The following is a 20,661-nucleotide window of genomic DNA, read 5'->3' as shown; positions in this document are numbered from 1 at the left end:
GCATTTTTATAATTAACTATTTTGATTGGGAAATAAGCCACAATTAAATTGAAAAAATAATTTTATTAACATTTCGACGCCCAAATCAGATGTCGTCAAAATACAAAATATTACTAAATTAAACAAAAATATTGTTGCTTATTAAAAAATTCTTCAAATAATTTAATTAATCTGACTCATTTATATCGGCAATTCAGACATATAATATATGTCTGAATATATGTCCAATAAAATATATGTCTAATAATATTATTATACATTTTAAAGTAGAAGACTTTAAAATGATAGCATTGCCAATATTTATGGCACATTCCTGGGACGACTTTACAGAAAGATAGTTCATTCAATTACATGAAATCAACCCCAACACAAGAATATCCGCCACAAAAAAATCATGGCATGTGATCTGTCTTTAAAAAGACAACCAAATGCAATGGTGACAGTAAAATTCTCGTGTTAGAGATTCCATAGTAAATCACGAGGGAAAACCAGGAAAAAACCTCGTGATACTATCCCGACATCGTAAGTATTTGGTCTTACATTTAGTTTACTCTCAAAACTAATACCAAATTTAGACTTTAAAGTACAGAGTGTTTGGTAAAGAAAAGACCATAACTTAACCTTAGATTCCTGAGGTTAAAACAGGTCAATTTAAGCTAACTTACCTTAGTACAAAAGTTGATAATAACCTAAATACAGGGTGTCAAAGTGAAACTTTTATTTTACTTATTTTTGAATATTTCCTGACAGGCATGGGATAACAACACGAAATTTGTAAGTGGTGCTGGTATTGTACAATCTACTAAATTATGTTAAACAAACGTTTCTGGCTACTACCAGAGGCGTATGACGGGGGACCGTGAATGGTTGACCCTTCTCAAATTCTACGCCACTGGCGGAATTGCTATTTTAGTGCAATTTTTTGATTCTCCAATACTTTCTGTGCAAAAAACTTACTCTTCATTCGTAACGATAAAGCCGTTAGTTTTCGAGATATTTGAAGCTAAAAACGAAGGTACATTATATATTGATGTGATCTTGATTATTGATATGAGATAATATTCTTATATGTCACTTAATTTAATCAATGTATTAATACTAATCTAATTAATTAACCAGATCACATATCAATATGTTTTCAATCTCAGGGCGAATTATAAATTAATTACTTACTTCCGTGGCTTCTAAATATTTCTTAATGGTTCCTAATCGGGATAGAAAAGAAAAAAGTAAAAAAAAATACACATATGGGTTACAATTATAATTAAAATATTTTTTATTTTATTTAAAAGGCAATCAATGCTTAATATTTGCTATTTCTTATTATTCTTAAACATAACATTTACAAATGGGAATCTTATTTCCTTTTGGTTTTCAATTGAAAGTTTTTATTAACATTTAACTATTAGGAGTTATTAGGAACAACTCTATTTAAGTTTGATGAAGCTTTTCTGATATTATTGATTATGTTATTCAATTTTTTATGTGGAATTTAATACGAAAAACCCATACATTCATGTCCAAACAAATGAGACTGACCTTTTCCTGGTGAACTGAAAATGTCCTCACACAAAACCCGTTTCCTGCTATCCTTGGCTGCTATCAAACCTCGTCCTGGCTTCCAGTAATGTTCTCCTTTGAAAAACTAGCTCGAATAGCTCTCGTTCCTGCGTCTGTCGTGATGCTGTGTTCTACCTTTCTCGAAACTGCTATCAGCTACCGGGACACTCTTGGCTCAAGGAGGTTCTTTTACTCTCGACCTGGCCTACTTCTCGTTCCACGATAGATACTCCACACTCACGGAACTACACCGGCTTTCTCACTCTCCGTACACTACCGTCTACTACTCGACTTCACTTCTCGACAGCTCAAAACATTCTGATCTCACTTTGTCATCCATTCCCCTACTTTCTAAACATCCCTTCCAGATTCACAAATCAATCTTCCACCACCAACTCTCATTCGTAATATTCCTCAAAACCAATTTTTAATCTTTCTAAATATGCTTAATGGATTTCAAAAGAAAATATTTAATTCCCATTCTAAAATACTTTCTAACTATTTACAAATTTTAATGACCTATTCTCTCTTTCAAATGAGTCTTATTTAGCATAGGCTAATGATCGAAACCTTCCGCGAAAAACGATAATGAACTATCATCTATTTCACTGAGTTTTATTTAGCATAGGCTAATGATCGACCTTCCGAGAAGAACGATAATGGTACGCGTCATTCACTTTGTTTATCTAAGCACATTGTTCCGAGTTTCGTACGCTTATTCTAATCACTTCTTAAAATTAAATATAACAATTTGTTGTATACAGGTTGTTCTAAATTTATATGCCCGAGGTTGAGAAAATTAAAAATATTTTATATTAAAGTGAATTTTGTTTATAATTATTAAATTTTAATTTTTATATCAAATAGAAATATAACAAATTCCCGCCTTGTATTCGATAAAATTTATCTGCATTTTTAAATAAATTTTCTCGAGGCAAAACCAACTCCCTGTATATTTCCTTACTTTAATCTACGTCTTATATCCTAACTTACTATCTACTTCATGTAATTCTGTCTTTTATTCGTGATATTTGTATACATCGTGAATATTATAAATTCCTCGGATCTTTTCCGAGTTCCTGTGCCTCAACTCATAACTATTTATCCCATTTTCATTATTCACGATGTACGGGCCTTCGAAAACAGGCATCAACTTTGCGCAAATGCCGCCAGGAAGATTTGATACTCGTAATGCCCTCACGAGTACTTTTTCACCCTTTTGGAAAGTCACTGGTCTTCTTTTTCTATTTTGTTCCTGTCTTTGGATATATTTTTCGTTGCTTCGCCGTAATCTTCTCTGTACGGTTTCAATCACCTGTTGATATTCTTTTGGCTCTTGGTCTTCCCATGGCCTTATCGGCAGTACACCCTTCATGATGTATTCTGGGGTCTCCTTTGTTACTGTGCTCGGAATTGTATTTAGATACCTTTCTATTTCCGCCATTTTCCTGTCCCAGTGGCGATGTTGACCATCTGTTGCAATGCGAAGAAATTTCGTCACTTCCTGTATGAATCGTTCCGAAGGATTACTCTGTGGATGCCTGATGCTGACAAAATTTGTCTCTATTCCTCGTTCTCGAAGTTGTCCTTTGAAACGATCATTTCGGAAATACGTTGCATTGTCCAGTAGGATCTTTTTTGGTGTTCCTACTATGGCTATAAAATTGTCGATTTTTCTTAATATTTCCTCCCCCTTTGTGGTGCGGCAACTATATAATTTTACGTATTTTGAAAACACATCCACCATTACCAGAATATGTTTGTTCCTTTTAGTGGTCATAATTAGATCGCTTAACATATCTATTGCTACAATGTCTAGTTTGTTTCGGGCTTCAATATTTTTGGCAACATTTTCGTTTTTGAAATTCCGACTCTTATATTTTTGACATACATCGCACTTCTGGGTAATTTCCTTTGCAATGCGGTAATCCTGTCGGCTGATGTAATTTTCCCTAAAAACGAGCCAAACTTTTCTGCTACCGATATGCCCATTGTCCTCATGTAATTTCTTTATTATCTTTTCGGCCAGTGTCTGTGTCACTAAATATAGTTCCTTTCCGTCTATTCTCTTAAAATATATGTCATTTTCTACTTCCGCTCTTCTTTTCTCTCTTTCCTCTAGGTCTTCTTGGTTTGTCCTTATCTCATTTAACGAATATATCCCTTCTTCTTGTATTAATCTATTTAGTCCCACCTGTAGAGTAATTGTTTCCTTTTTTCCCGTGTCCTCATCCCGTGTTAGAGCGTCGGCTATTATGTTGTCTTTTCCTTTTATATATCGGAACTCAAAATCATACTCCTGTAATAATAGAATGCCTCTATGTATTCTATTATTTACTAATCTATTCTTCATGATATGTACTAAAGCTGCATGGTCCGTTTCGATTGTGAATTTTGCTCCCAATAAGTAAAACCTCAATTTGTTTACGCAATATAGTACACTGGCAAACTCCAATTCTGTAACACTATATTTTCTCTCATGTGTTTTAGTCACTCGCGATATAAAACATATCGGCACTTCTTGGTCGTTTTGTATTTGAGACAGCACTCCTGCAAATTTTTGTATGGACGCATCAGTTCGGAGTATAAAAGGTAAATTGTAAATGGGGTGGTATATTTTCGTTCCTTTTGCGAATTCTCGTTTTAATGTTTCGAAAGCTTCCTCCTGTTCTTCTTTCCAATTCCATTTTATTCCTTTTTTAAGCAACTTTATCAGAGGGATTTCCTTTTGGCTCAAATCGGGAATCAGTTTTTTAAAATAATTAATCGTGCCAAGAAAACCTCTCAATGTTTTCAAATTCGTTGGTCTTGGGTATTCATCTATGAGCTTGACTCTGTCTTCGGCTAATCTTACTGTTTTGGTGTCCAATTGAAAACCCAAATAAATGACTTCTTTTTGAAAAAATTGACATTTTTCAATGTTTAATTTCAATCCCGCTGTGTCCAATTCTTCCAGAATTATTTCTATGTGTTTCAGATGACTCTGAGTATCTTGTGAAAAAATTAATAAATCATCGATATAATGAACTATGAAATCTTCGTGGCGATTCAAAATGGTATGTAGAGCTCGGACGAGTGCAGCACAAGCACTCTGCAATCCAAACGGCACTACCTTAAACCGGTAGACAATACCATCAATAGAAAAAGCGGTGTAGTTTCTACACTTTTCAGCTAACGGTATCAACCAAAAACTGTGTTTTAAGTCAATTTTCGAAAATATGTGTGACCCCGTGATTCTTCCAAAAATGGCCTCGATGTTTAGAGGTGATTCATATTGTGATACAGTGTGCTGGTTGATATTCCTGGCATCTAAACATAATCTCAATTCTCCACTGCTTTTCTTTACTATCACAATCGGGTTAACATACGGTGAATCACATCTTTCGATGATTTGATCTTCCAACATTTTATTTATTTCTTTCACCTCTTGTCGATACTTGTATGGAATCGGGTAAGTCTTTGATCGAAAATTTCCCAAGTTTTTCACCTCAAATGAATGTTCGTACTTTTTAGCCACTCTGTTTTCCTCATTGATCAAATTTTCGTAGTTTCTTAACATCAACCGCAATTCTTTTTCTTTCCCTTCTCCACATATCAATTTTCTGTCTTTTTTCTCAGATTCTTCACACATGTTTACCGTGCATTCTGCATCCTCGTTTGCATATACCTCCTCTTCAAATACCACTGTTTCAATCATATTCTTTTCACTTTCATTTTTTTGCTTTATTTCTTCTTCTCCTGAGCCCGTCTCTTCTTTTGAGGAATCCCAGGTTTCCTTTGTTTCTGATACTCTCAAATTTTCTTCTTCTGGGCTCAACTCTTCTTTTGAGGAGCCACAGGTTTCATTTTCTTTTATCTTTTTCTGACCTTTTCTCCTTTTTTTTCTTTGTCCTTGCTTCGCTGCCAAATTCATTTCCACTGTTTGTTCTTTACCTGATTCGTCCGTATTTTGTTTCTCATGTTCCTTGTCCTGTTCTTTTTCTTTTTCTTCTGTTAGTTTCATCGTATTATTTTTAAAATCTATCACTACATGTTTTTCTGCCAATTCGTCCACTCCTACTATCATGTCATGTGACATGTTTGGCATTATTACACATTGTAGTGCATACATATTCTTGCCCAGTCGTACCATTACTCGTATGCCTTCATTTATAGTTGCCAATGTCCGTTTGTTTGCGCCCACTAAATTTACCCTAGGTATTTTATAAATTAAATTTGTTAAGTTAACTTCTTCTATTAGTTTTCTGTTGACCAATGTTATTTCAGATCCAGTGTCTATCATAATTTTAATTGGTTTCTCGTTGATAAATCCATCCATTTTTTTTTATGTTTCTTCCTGATTTTTATCCATTGTCCTTTTTGCTTCATCCATTGCTAGTTTTGTTTCTCTTTGATTGTCATCCAGTTTTTGTGACTGGAGTTGCATCAGTTGTAATAGTTTATCTATTCCTGATAATTCTTGCTGTTCTGATGCCATGATTGTCGTGTCTAAAATATCTTCTTGGTCTGAATGTTCTTTTTGTTTTTTGTTGTCTTTGCTTTGGCTTCTTGTCACAGACATTTGTTTTCAAGAAGTACTGTCCCCGCCAAATATGAAATTTTACTAGTATGTTACCAAGACGACTTTTTCTCACCCAAATATTATAAATTGTCAATAAATATATTAAATGTAAATATCGTAAAAATAAATTATTAAATCAGTTATGTAAAATTTGTACCTAAAGAGATCTAAAATTTTATGTTATCAAATGTAAGTATCTCACTTTTTACCACAGGCATATAAATTTTCAAATACCGGCTTTACTCTTTCTATCCTTCAAATTTGCCACTAGAAATACTTTACAATGCTTTCCACGTTGGACGACAGTTGATGTGATCTTGATTATTGATATGAGATAATATTCTTATATGTCACTTAATTTAATCAATGTATTAATACTAATCTAATTAATTAACCAGATCACATATCAATATGTTTTCAATCTCAGGGCGAATTATAAATTAATTACTTACTTCCGTGGCTTCTAAATGGGTGATTATCTGAAAAGTGAGTCTCACCATGTCTTTGTATCAGAAATTGAACAAAAATAATTTAATTATAATACTAAAATCATTACTGAAATGCATAACATGTACTCAATTAGTGCATTCGAATAATTTTTTAATTAAAATTATTTTTAGTAATAATTTCATGTAAAGAATGTTCATTTGTAATTCCCGTGTCATGTCCCGAAACTCATATCACAAAAATATGTTCATCACAGTTTCTTTATCCTTCTACTTTTAACAACCTCTGTTTGTAATTTGATTAAAAGAATAATTTAATATTTAAAATCTTGAAACTCAAAGCCACATAAAGTCAAAATTCAACTACAAAAAAAATTATATATTTTGTCCCTGGCAAAATGAGTAATTCCCGTGTTACAAACAAAAATTGTTTGTAAAAATCATAGATGTCTCTACTTTTAACGACGCTGACAGCCGGAAGCTTGCGAATCACCGCTGTGACTCCTAACCTATTTAGTTAAGCATTGGAAAGCAACGAGAGTGGATGTATTACTGTTTAAAGCACTGCAACCACGTGTGTAATATTCAACAGTGTAATTCCCGGGGTAAGTTTATTTTTGGTAAAAATAACAAATTTTGCAAATTTTTATGCATCATTCAATGTTAGACTTATTTAGAGTCTGCTTTATAATTCAATTTTTTATTTTAAAGCTTATAATGAATGTAAAACACGTATTTTGTAATTCCCGGGTCAGTAATTCCCATGTCTTTTTAGTGACACGGGAATTACAAGCAAGACACGGGAATTTCAACCACTAGTTATTTTATTATTGATGTTAATTTTTTTTCCAGAATCTATGGCTAAATCAGATGGCTAAACTTTCCAAAGAAGAGCTTTTACGAAGAAAACGAGAAAGGGAGAGAGAAAGACGCAGGAAAATAAGAGAAGATCCAATCAAAAGAGCTGAACAACAACAAAAAGAAAAAGAAAAGTATCTGAGCCAAAGAAAAAGTAAAATAAAAAAATCTATCAATGAGATGACTCCAAGACAACAAAGACTGAAGAGGAAACAATGGAGAACTAATTTAGCTGCATTCAGACAAAGACAAAAAGCTCTGAAGGAGACTGGACAACATTTGGAAAACAATACACCCCCAAATTCTTCAGATGAAGAAAATGTACCAGAAAACATTAGAGCCGATATTGGGCGAAAAAGGGCTATTCAAAATAGAGTTAAAAGACATAGAGAAAAAGTAAAAACAAGAGAGAAAATTAAAAAGCTAGAAGCTGCACTAGAAAAATACAAAAAAAAGGTATCAGAGACTTAAAGCGGAAAAACAGAAAAAAGAGCTAGAGATGAAACAGCCTAGAACTCCTTTAACACCACTAACGAACACTGATTTGATTATCGATGAAACACCGTGTACTCCAAGAAGGAAACTTAAAGTTGATGAAATTAAGAAAAAGATTCTTTTTGGTCAGGTTATGGAGGAACAACTAAGACATTCATACAAAGAGTGTGAGCAAAATAGAACAAAGCAAGTTATAAAGAAACTTATGTCTGGAAATATTATAAGAAAATATGGATTGAAAAAATACTGCTCAAGAAAGATTGGGTTTAGGAAATTTGAGCCCCAAAAAATATCAAAATAAGTTTATCTTAGTACATGAAAAAAAAGGTCTGTAGGTATGGATACTGTTCAACGACAGATACATAAGTATTTTAACGAGGATTTAAATTCGAGAATTTGTGCTGGAAAAAAAGAGTACATAACTCGAAATAAAGTAACGAAACAGAAACGATATTTAACAGATACAATTATTAACCTTCACAAGAGATTTTTGAATACTTATCCAGGTATTAAGGTGAGCTACGCTTTTTTTTGCAGATGTCGTCCGTTTTGGATATTGCAAATGAAAGTTTCCAGTAGAGATACTTGTATGTGCACTACACACGCAAATATGGAGCTTATTACTTCTCGTTTATTTCAATTCGGAGTTTTAAGTTCAAAAAATTTGACTACCATTATTAAAAGTTTATGCTGCGAGAAAAAAACTGAAAGTTGTCTATTCCGTGTGTGTGAAAAATGTCAAGAGACTGTTATAACATACAATAACCACGATAAAAACAAACCTGTCAAATATTATAAATGGTCAACAAAAAAAGAAGGATATTACGACCCCAAAAGTAACACAAATAAAACTACGATTAAAACCGTAAAAATTCTTGTTCCAATAACACTGGGATCTTTAATTAATGAATTTGAATCCAAATTGACTGGATTTTTGGCACACGAAGCACGAATATGTCACCAATTCCAGGTAATTTCGGGCCTTAAGAAGCAACTTTCGCAGAAATCTATCCTAATACACTGCGACTTTAGCGAAAATTATAATTTAAAATATGCCCAAGAAACACAATCGTTTCATTTCGGAGGCTCAAGGCAACAAATCAGTTTACATACAGTCGTCGTCTACAAAACAACTGCAGATTCTATTGTTAAACCTACCTCTTACTGTACGATGTCAGAATGTCTTAAGCATGATGTTCCTGCTATTTGGGCCCACTTATTACCGGTGCTAAAGGATTCAATAGGAGATGCCACTACAGTTCACTTTTTAAGTGATAGCCCAGCGACCCAATATCGCAATAAATTTATGTTTAATTTTTTGGTCAAAAATTTAAATCGACACTTTAGTCAAATAAAAATGGTGACATGGAATTATTGCGAGGCTGGACATGGAAAAGGACCACCTGATGGTATTGGAGGGGTATGTAAACGAACTGCTGATCGTATTGTAGCAAAAGGATCTGATATTGATTCACTAAGAACACTCATAGACGTGCTTGAGAAAAATTGTGCAAAGATTAAGTTTTATGTCATCACGGAACAAGAAATTAATAAGATAAGGCAACAAGTGGAACAAAATGATAACCTTATTTTTAAAGGTACTATGAAAGTACATCAGGTATAACAAAATTTTCGTCAAAATGTTGGTTTCGCAGTTTGTCTTGTTTCACGTGTGAAGAAACATGCCATCATTATGGACTTGGATGTTTGAAGTATAAAGATTTTGATTCTAAAGATGTTCCCTGTACAAGCAAGACTTTAAAGTTGAGATATGAAGATGTTTACAGTGATTCTGAAGAAGATGGAGTTGTAATGTCTTCAAAAATAAAACCAGGTTGCCACATTCTTGTCGAAGTTAAAATTGACGCTAAGAAAAATGTTTCCAATGAAAAATACAAATATGCAGCTATATGCCAAAGCGAGATGGATGAAGATGGAGAAGTTAAAGTTATGTTCCTCAAAATATGCGAAAGTAAATCGAAGTTATTTAGTTTGGACGAAGAAGACATCTCATATGTAGATTTTAATAATATTTTACGTATTCTTCCGGATCCAACTCTTGTCTGCAAAGGCAATCGAATTTACTATTCGTACCCAACGGAACTTGACGTTTTTGAAAAATAAGGTTTTTTAGTTTTTAAAGATTTAGAAACATATTTAGGTTATCTTTTTTATTTGTGTTTAAGTTAGAAAGACATTTGATTTGTATACTTTTTACATTATAACACACATTTTATAATCAGTAGTGTTTTATTGTAATTCCCATGCCTTGGCGTAATTCCCGTGTCTGCCCTTTTCAGAAAATTGTAAAAAAATCAAAAACCGGTCTTAATTCAGAAAGTTTTTTGATAAAATCTTTTTTCTAATAAAAAACCACATCTAATAAAATGAAAATTTGATATCTTATTTGAACTTTTTTGTTTGCCAAAAATCTGTATTATGAGACTCACTTTGCAGAGAATCACCCAAATATTTCTTAATGGTTCCTAATCGGGATAGAAAAGAAAAAAGTAAAAAAAAAAATACACATATGGGCTACAATTATAATTAAAATATTTTTTATTTTATTTAAAAGGCAATCAATGCTTAATATTTGCTATTTCTTATTATTCTTAAACATAACATTTACAAATGGGAATCTTATTTCCTTTTGGTTTTCAATTGAAAGTTTTTATTAACATTTAACTATTAGGAGTTATTAGGAACAACTCTATTTAAGTTTGATGAAGCTTTTCTGATATTATTGATTATGTTATTCAATTTTTTATGTGGAATTTAATACGAAAAACCCATACATTCATGTCCAAACAAATGAGACTGACCTTTTCCTGGTGAACTGAAAATGTCCTCACACAAAACCCGTTTCCTGCTATCCTTGGCTGCTATCAAACCTCGTCCTGGCTTCCAGTAATGTTCTCCTTTGAAAAACTAGCTCGAATAGCTCTCGTTCCTGCGTCTGTCGTGATGCTGTGTTCTACCTTTCTCGAAACTGCTATCAGCTACCGGGACACTCTTGGCTCAAGGAGGTTCTTTTACTCTCGACCTGGCCTACTTCTCGTTCCACGATAGATACTCCACACTCACGGAACTACACCGGCTTTCTCACTCTCCGTACACTACCGTCTACTACTCGACTTCACTTCTCGACAGCTCAAAACATTCTGATCTCACTTTGTCATCCATTCCCCTACTTTCTAAACATCCCTTCCAGATTCACAAATCAATCTTCCACCACCAACTCTCATTCGTAATATTCCTCAAAACCAATTTTTAATCTTTCTAAATATGCTTAATGGATTTCAAAAGAAAATATTTAATTCCCATTCTAAAATACTTTCTAACTATTTACAAATTTTAATGACCTATTCTCTCTTTCAAATGAGTCTTATTTAGCATAGGCTAATGATCGAAACCTTCCGCGAAAAACGATAATGAACTATCATCTATTTCACTGAGTTTTATTTAGCATAGGCTAATGATCGACCTTCCGAGAAGAACGATAATGGTACGCGTCATTCACTTTGTTTATCTAAGCACATTGTTCCGAGTTTCGTACGCTTATTCTAATCACTTCTTAAAATTAAATATAACAATTTGTTGTATACAGGTTGTTCTAAATTTATATGCCCGAGGTTGAGAAAATTAAAAATATTTTATATTAAAGTGAATTTTGTTTATAATTATTAAATTTTAATTTTTATATCAAATAGAAATATAACAATATATAAGGTAAATACTATTATAAGGTACTATTATAAGGTAAATACATTAATCAAAATAAGTGTGCCTTTTCATTTTTAACTTCAAATATCTTGAAAACTAATGACTTTATCGTTACGAATGAAGAGTATATTATTTGCGTATAAAGTTATAAAGTATTGGAGAATCTATAAACTATGCTAAAATAGCAGTTTCATCAGTGGCGTAGAATTTGGGAAGGGTCAACCATTCACTTTCCCTGTCATACACCTCTGGTAATAACCACAAACGATTATTTAACATAATTTAGTAGGGTGTACAGTACCTACACTTTCTACCAAGTAGGTACCATATAGCCCAGTAAATGAACGGGAAATTTGGCGATACCGTGTAATTTTCAGGGGCAACTCCGAACTGCATGAAAATTTGGATTTAGGTTCTACTTACCCTCCACTTCAAAGTTGAAATTGTGCCGTTGGTTGCTTTTACTTGGGGGGTGACAGTCACCCCTTCTCGGGGGTGAAAAAACATACGTTCAAGATAAGACCGGAAATGGATAAATTGACTGATTTTAAGCAACTTTTGTTCTATAGAGTTTTTTACTTAAGTCAATACTTTTCGAGTTATTTGCCATTGAAAATGTTGATTTTTCGACAAAAAAACTACGTTTTCAGACGGTTTTTCGCAAATAACTCAAAAAGTAAATATTTTATCGAAAAAAATATTCTTAGCACAAGTGTAGCTTATAAAAAACCCCAAAAAATGGTGTATCAGGAAAGTCTATCAATCAAATAAAAACAAAGTTGTAGCTCATGAAAAATACGTTCTTATTCGTCTAATTCCAAATCGAATATTTCAAGGTGAAATCACCGAAAAATTAAGCACTTTTCGGGAAAAACCCATTTAAACTTTTTTAAAGTGTTTATAAAAAGCTTTGTTTTAATTTTTAAACAAAAGTTTTAGCATTAAAAATAAGCAAGTTACGCTCAAAATAAAAGTGGCCCTCTTTTTTTTTTGTAAAACATCATGAAAATCTGGCCGTGTTTAGCTCCCCAAATGAAATTAATCGCTACCGCTTTACAAACAATTTACTTACCTATCTATTTTTTATATGATCTGTCAGTCTCACTGGTTTAAAGTGTTTATTTTTGAAAGGGTTTAAATTGAGAAAGCTTGAATGGGTCACTAATCATGAGTGTATGCAAATTTTGAACAGCCATATCTCAATTTTTGTCTTACGGAAAAACAAAATAAAACTAGCATATTTATAATAGCAAACTCTACATTTTTTTACTCTTTAAGATTTTTCTTATCACTAATACTTTTTAAGTTATTTTGAAAAAATGAAATTTTTCAAACATTTTTAGAAAATTTTATTTTACTATAAAACCAAATGTTTTCAAAAATATGCCCTTCAAACCAACCAAACTTACAGATCATATAAACAATATACATACAGTTAAAATAAATGGTAAAGCCAAACGATTAATTTCATTTAGGGTGCTAAATAGAGGGAGGATTTCACGATTTTTTTACCAAAAAAAGGGGCCAACTTTTTTTTTCAGTGTAACTCGTTTATTTTTGACGCTGTAAACTTTTGTAAAAAACAAATAATAAGCCTTTTTCGATACTTTCAAATCTTAATAAGGTTTTCCCAAAAAACGCTTCTTTCTTCGGTGATTTCGCGTTGAATTATTCGATTTGGAATTAGACGAATAAGAATGTATTTTTCATGAGCTACAACTTTGCTTCTACTCAATTTGTAGACTTTACTGGTACACCATTTTTTTCGTTTTTTTGTAGGCTACACTTTTGCTAAAAATATTTTTTTCGATAAAATATTTACTTTTTGAGTTATTTGGGAAAAACGGTCTGAAAACGTAGTTTTTTTGTCGAAAAATCAACATTTTAAATCGCGAATAACTCGAAAAGTATTGACTTACGTAAAAAACTTTATAGAACAAAAGGTGCTTAAAATAAGTCAGTTTATCCATTTCCGACCTTATTTTAAACACGCGTGTTTCACCCCCCGAGAAGGGGTAAATGTCACCCCCCAAGTAAAAGCAACCAACGGCACAAATTCGACTTTGAAGTGGAGGGTAAGTAGAACCTAAATAAAAAATTTTCATGCAATTCGGAGCTGCCCCTGGAAATTACACTCCAAAACGGTCATTATTGGTCATCATTCAAATAGTTTTATTCGCGGTGTGTAAGTACTTGGAAGGGAATTGAGAAACGATCGTGCGCGAATAGCGGAGAAATATTGCAACTTTCTGAAATAATTCATATTGTCAATTGAAATTGTCAAATTGACGTACATTTCATATCTACTGTCATTGAAGAAGAAACATATGTTGCTCCACAATATTAATATGATATGCAATTATTATATAAAGGTAAATTTAATTAATTGTATTTTGCTTGCAGTACTGCATTTTAATAACTAATTTTATTTACTACATACAATTGTTTATGTTTTAATAACGTAACCTGAATCTTATTTTTTCTTCTTATTATTTTTTTGGACTATGGCCTTGACAATTATCCAGTAACCAGGACTAATATAATTGGCCAATATAATTAAAAGTGCGAATAAAGTTGCAGAGCGTAGAAATAGGTGTCGCTTTGCCGAACTTGCACGGTCCCAATAGTACCGGGCACACATAGTTCTTAAAGTTTTAAATAAAGAATAAACTATTTAAAAAAATAATATTTTAAAATAATCTGACATATCCGTGTGATACTTGGCAGAAAGTGTAGGCACTGTACACCCTACTAAATTATGTTAAATAATCGTTTCTGGCTACTACCAGAGGCGTATGACAGGGGAAAGTGAATTGTTGGCCCTTCCCAAATTCTACGCCACTGATGAAACCGCTATTTTAGCATAACTTTTAAATTCTCCAATACTTTCTATGCAAATAATATACTCTTTATTCGTAACGATAAAGTCATTAGTTTTCGAGATATTTGAAGTTAAAAATGAAAAGGCAGTAGATTTTGAAAAACTTCATTTGTCATTCCGACAGATTTATTTTTTGGATCACACGAAAACGGGTCCATCATCCAGCTATATAAGTCATCTGAGTCAATGTCAGGAAAATAGTTTACAATACTTTCTTCCAAATCTTGCAAATGAGCAATAACAATTTCAAAGAAGTTCGTTTGAGGATTGATTTCATTTACTATAACAAATTCCTGTAATCGATAGAAAGTACAAATAGTCAACATGTTTCGATTGAACAGTGGCTCAGCGGCCAGTTATTCGACTTTTCTTAAATGTTCCATGTCACCCTTGGCAGATGCTTGAGGCACCCCGGGGTGCCGCGTCACCCACTTTGAGAACCTCTGCTCTAAGGTATCTCAAACACTCTTTGGAATCTACAAAAGTTCACACAGTTCTCAAAACTATCAATTTATCGAAGCTTCGTTGATTTGTAAATAATTCTCTTTATAGGCTCAGTCTAGCTTCTCAGTAGTTAGGTAGTAGGTATTTATTTAATTTAATTAACATAAAACAAATTAAAATAAGAAGGGGAAATGTATAAAAAAATACAAAATTTCTTAAATTTTGTGGGTGGTCCGTTTTCTCTGACACGCAGTGTATTTTATGAACATTTTTTTACCTTAAATATAATACCTAAAATAAATTATATTACATTATTCTAAATATTTTTTCTCCTAATGTAAAAAATACAGAATTTTATGTACTGTTTTTTCATTAAATTATTTACAACTTTTCATGAACTGTATGACAATATTCCTTGCTTGACTACTTTCTGAAACTTTCCTTTGAACATCTATCTGTTATCTAAAAATGTACTCGTAGACCAGTCATCAGCAGTAAAAAACTGTAAAACCGTGGAATTTTGAGAAACAACACCGATTTTAATGAAAATTTGGATTTAAGCTCGGTTGACCCTCTTCTTCAAAATGTACCCTATGCCAAACCGGGCTGTTGCCCTGGGGTGAAAAGAACCCCATCTAGGGGATTAAAATTTTTTCAATCAAAATAACTATGGAAGTCTATAGATTGACCAATTCTGAGTAAATTTTGTTCTGTAAAATTTTTTTGCAAAGTTGATACTTTTCAAGTTATTAGCGATTGTAACTATGCATTTTTCATTGAAAAACTTAGGTAACGTTTTATAACCGTTTTTCATGAATTTTAATTTTATAGAAAAAATAATTAAAAACAAAATTGTAGCTAATAAAAAAACAAAGAGATTCGCGTCGGAAAGACCTATGTACACCCAATAACGACTGAGTTATTGCTCTTTAAAGGATTGTTATTTTCAATGAACCTCGAAATGGAGAACCTTCAATCTCAAATAACTCGAATGTGGTGCAATTTTTTGGGAAAACTTAAGAGACATTTAAAGTTCATTAAAAAACCTATCAAATGAGCTCTGATAAAAGTTTTTTCCATAAGAACTGACTGACTTATAACGAAAGTAAAGTCACTTTCTTCTTTTTTTTTAAATGTAACAATTAAATCCTCGTCATTACAATCCTAATAGGAATGAATAGCTTCCCATTTGAAATTAACTTTATTTAGGTATAATTGATACGCTCCATGTGATTTGACCGGTTTGGAATGCTTAGTTTAGAAAAAATAATTGATTAAATCGAAAATGACATTTTTATAATTTAAAAAAAAGTGCATTTTTCTTAAATAAACCTAAAAGTATTCATAATATGAAAAAATGTTTCAAATATTAATAATTGTAAGATTCTTTTACTGAAAATTTTGATTTTTTTTGTTCTTGTATCATTTAATTATATGTACATTATTCGGTTATAAAACGTGAGTTTTTTCAATGAAAAATGGATAGTTTCAATCGTTAATAACGTGGAAAGTATCAACTTTGCCAAAAATATTATATAGAACAAAATTGAAGTACTCAGAATTGGTCAATCTATTGACTTTCATAGTTATTTTGATTGAAAAAATTTTCATCCCCTAGATGGGGTTGTTTTCACCCCCAGGGCAAAAGCCCGCTTCAGCGTAGGGTAGATTTTGACAAAGGTTATAAATACCTACTACCTAAATCCAAATTTTCAGTAGTAATTGCACAAGAGCTCTAAAATTATCGAATTTTTTTCGAATGACAGTTTGACAGTTTTAATTTCACGACCCGAAGGGGAGTGAAATTATGTCAAAGTGTCACAAGGGCAAAAATTCGATAATAATTTTAGAGATCGAGTGCAATTTGTTGCGATTATTTCATGAATAAAACTGTTCAAAACCAAAATTTTATTGTAATTTATTTATGTAAGTACCAATTAGTACAATTAAACACACAGTTATTATAAATATTTGACGGTTGAAAGTCATCACTTTTATAATTTTTAAAACATTAATTGTCATTAATGTCACCGAATGTATTTTTTCATAGCAACGAAGGGCATCTGACGTAATATACTTGACAACGGGATATTATCAAAAATTATCAGTTTCATTTTTATTTCTGTAGCTTTCTATTGGTCAGAATCTCCTATGAATGAAATAATCAAGAAAATCGAACTTGTTTCTCAAAATTCCACGAGAAGATGGCTGTTGATTGGACTATCACCAAAACATATTATTTTACTGAACTGTTAGACATCAGCTACATTTTAGCTATCAATTTTGAATTTCTTTATGATCAATTTTTGAATACTGTAATGACTAAGGACTTCAAATACATTATAATTAAACTTTTTGTACCGTAAAATTTTATAAAAGATGAATACATCTTTTATTTATTTTATTTAAATTATATTTCTTTCTTGTTAGCCACTTAAAATTAAACATATTTAGGTTGCTGTGATGTTATATCCGAAAAAGATGTCACCACCCTCAAACTAATGTCTGAAATATGTGACACTATCATAAAAAGCGATAGCGATAAGCCTATGTCGAATAAAGAGTTGTTACAGAAGTGTCAGAATCTTGTATTAGACACATGCGGTATTGATATTTCCGCTGTTCTTCAGGAACAAGTCAGATTAGGCCACACTACCAAGCAAATACTAGAAGAAGTGCGATCGCTAAATGGATCTCTTTGTTTGAAATACAATTTTGGAATAGCACCCTGGAAATTAGGAGTACCTCATCGGGTTACTGTCAAGGTGTCACCTTCCTCCAGTAAGCATTATTTAAATGGTTTTTGTTTGGTTGCTGTGCAAAAATAATATTTTTTAGGCAATAGATTAATACTAACAAAGTTGGTACTGGTACTAACATTTTTGTTGTTTATGAGTTTTTAACTTGTTTTACTAATGTTTTCTACTACATATTTGGAAATCTGTTAATCCATTAACACTATGTAACTTGTTTTGGGAGGTAGGTTAGCAAATATTTATCTTTTTTGGGAATCTGCCATGTGCACCATTTCTAACTTTAATTTATTTACGAGTTGTGGTAGCCTCTTTTTGTCCATTATGCTCAAGTACATAGTTATCTCTCATTGCTTACATGATATGACATGTTCATATTTTATTTTTTGCTAATTCTCCTCAAACCTCAACCTGTCATCTGCATACTGATGGTGCAGGTCATATTTTGTTTATAATTTAAAAATCTCTTCATCTAGACTCCTTTTAAGAAAATCTTCAGAATATATGATGCTGGGGAGTAACATTCATCGCTGATTAGGGCACTGCAATCTCAAAAAGAATATTGGTTCTATAACCATAGAAAGTCTTAACCTTGTTTATGCATACATGTCAAATTTTAGCACGATGTAGTCGTCAAGTAATATATTTTTGACTGCTGCATAGAATTGACATGTTTATCCATGAAATTAGTCTTTTAACCACTAGAGACTAATTTCAGGGCTTTCTTATATTCTACGAAATTATTCCACCTCCAGAGAAGAACCCAGTTCCTTCTACTCGATTAGATATACCTACAGGCAATATATCAACTAAAATATCCAAACACTTAAAAAAAAAGGAATAAATATGTAGCACTAGCTTTCACAACAAACAACAACTTAGCAAATACTTGAACAACTCTCTCTCTCTCCTAAGTGCTTTCTATATTAAGGTTGGCGATCAATATGGCAAATTTCTCTCTGTTCTGGGCTTGATGAATTAAGTCATTCCCTGTTGTGTGGGTCCAATCTCTGATGTTTCGGAGCCAGAATTTTTGAAGTTATACTTCTTTAGGCGCGTTGGGAGTAAATTTATATGTGCGCGAAATCATCAAAATCTTGGTACCCGGCGCAGCTTAAACGTTATACGTCCTCTGATTGGGTAATTACAATGACCTGTCAACAATTGTTCAATATGACGGTTATTTTATTAATACGTCAATGGTTATGGGTAAACAAATTGTATTTACTATATTAGTTTTTATTGTTGTGAGGACAGACACAAAAAGTAAGGTTATAATTGTAGTGACTTTTTAAATAGTTTTTAAAAGCAACAGATACGTAATTTTAAATGTTTCAGTATTGTAATACAAGATTAGGACCTACATACCTATCTGGAAAATGTAGGTACCTAGTTAGTAGGTAATGCTTTGATTTACATAATTTGATTACCAATACAATTTCTACCAATCTTCATATCTAATAAATTGCTTTTTGGTCTATATTTTGTTGTGCTTTAATATTTTAATTCCGCAAGAATCAAACTTATTTAATTAAACTAAGAAAATAAGCAACTATCAAAAAAGTTTAAAACGTTTAGTTGCTATATCTTACCACATCATTCAAGTGTCTCGCTAGCTAATCTCTGCGTGCGGTGAGTTCAACATCTAACAACCTTATAGACGCAGGTTCAATTCCCAATGCAAATTTTTATTTTTTTAATTTTTTTTTATACATTTTATGATTGTAAGTACTTATATTTATTATATTTTTTCAGAAAATACGTATTTAGTTAAAATTTTTGTCAACAATTACTGTTCAGAAATCATTTCTTTGTTTAATTTTTCAATGTGTGCGTGTGTTTTATTCTTTTATTTTTTAATTTTTGGGATTTGATTTAATAAAAATTTTTGGAAAGTAGTGAGTATTAAAATTAGTTTAATATTTAAATAAAATTTAAATAAACTGTTTAAAGTATATTGATTTCGTTGAAATCATATAATAGAAGTGTAACTTCTTACGTGCGTACAAAGTACACACACATTGTTTTTTCTTTCTTCCTATACTCCTTTTATACCCTATTCCACGAACATACGCCTGTTTTGGATTATTTCGACAACGAATATTTTACTGTGCAAAATAAGAAGAACGAAAGTAAATTGCAAATTACATTGTTGTTTATTGGAATAATTATTAGCGCCATTTACTTTCGTACTTCGTATGTTGCACAGTAAAATATTCGTTGTTGAAGTAATTCAAAACAGGCGTATGTTCGTGGAATGGCCCATACCTTCGATTTTGTCTTCTTATATTACCTGGAGCTCCTCAAATTCCCTACAGCGCATTATGTGACCTAGATATGACGTCTTTCTAATTTTGATTGTATTTACCAGATGAGGATGTGTGTTTATTATTTCCAGTACTTCTTCATTCGTAGTTCTGCTGGTTCAGCTTATTCTTAGCATTCGGCGGTACATCCACATTTCGAATGAATTCAGTTTGTTGACGTCATACTGTTTTAATGTCCAGGTCTCACAGCCATATAGTGATAGAGACCACACATAACACTTTAGTGTTCTCAATCTTATTGTGACTGATAGCTTGGGGTTACAGAGCATTTTACGCATGTTCATGAAACCAGACCTTGCTATTAAGAACAAGAGCAAAAAAAAGAGGACTTAACAGGGGTGTAGGTATAATATAAACTTTCATGTTCTGAATGCCCAAAAACTTGCATTGGTCAAATTGGCAGAATCTTTGACAAACGTATAGCAGAACACAAAAGGGCTTTCAAGAACAGAAAAACAGATTCTATGTACGCACTTTACCTTCTAGATCAGTATTTTTGAATCTTTTTGATTTCGCGACCCCTTTAGGTACAGGTTGAAATATTCCGGCGACCCCCTGGTGTCATAGAAAGCCAAATAAATAAATAAATTAAAAACTACATACGTTAGGTAAT

The 20,661-nt window shown here is 32.2% G+C and overlaps 1 protein-coding gene across 5 annotated transcripts in view; it reads left to right on the top strand.

The window, feature by feature from the left end:
- Positions 1 to 20,661, top strand: part of LOC126887050 (glutamic acid-rich protein) — a 141,821-nt gene that overhangs the window by 2,113 nt on the left and 119,047 nt on the right. For 4 of the 5 annotated variants that reach the window (XM_050654370.1, XM_050654368.1, XM_050654369.1 and 1 more), the window contains exon 2: positions 17,423 to 17,749. The exons of the other annotated variant lie outside the window; for it this stretch is intronic. In XM_050654370.1, coding sequence (XP_050510327.1) covers positions 17,423 to 17,749 — 327 coding nt within the window. The remainder of the gene's footprint in view (positions 1 to 17,422; positions 17,750 to 20,661) is intronic. 5 annotated transcript variants of the gene reach the window in all.

Source organism: Diabrotica virgifera, chromosome 6, assembly GCF_917563875.1.
Source record: "Diabrotica virgifera virgifera chromosome 6, PGI_DIABVI_V3a".
NCBI classification, from domain to species: Eukaryota; Metazoa; Arthropoda; class Insecta; order Coleoptera; family Chrysomelidae; genus Diabrotica; species Diabrotica virgifera.
The sequence above is the reverse complement of the archived record's forward strand: the minus strand, read 5'-3'. Positions and strand labels throughout refer to the sequence as shown.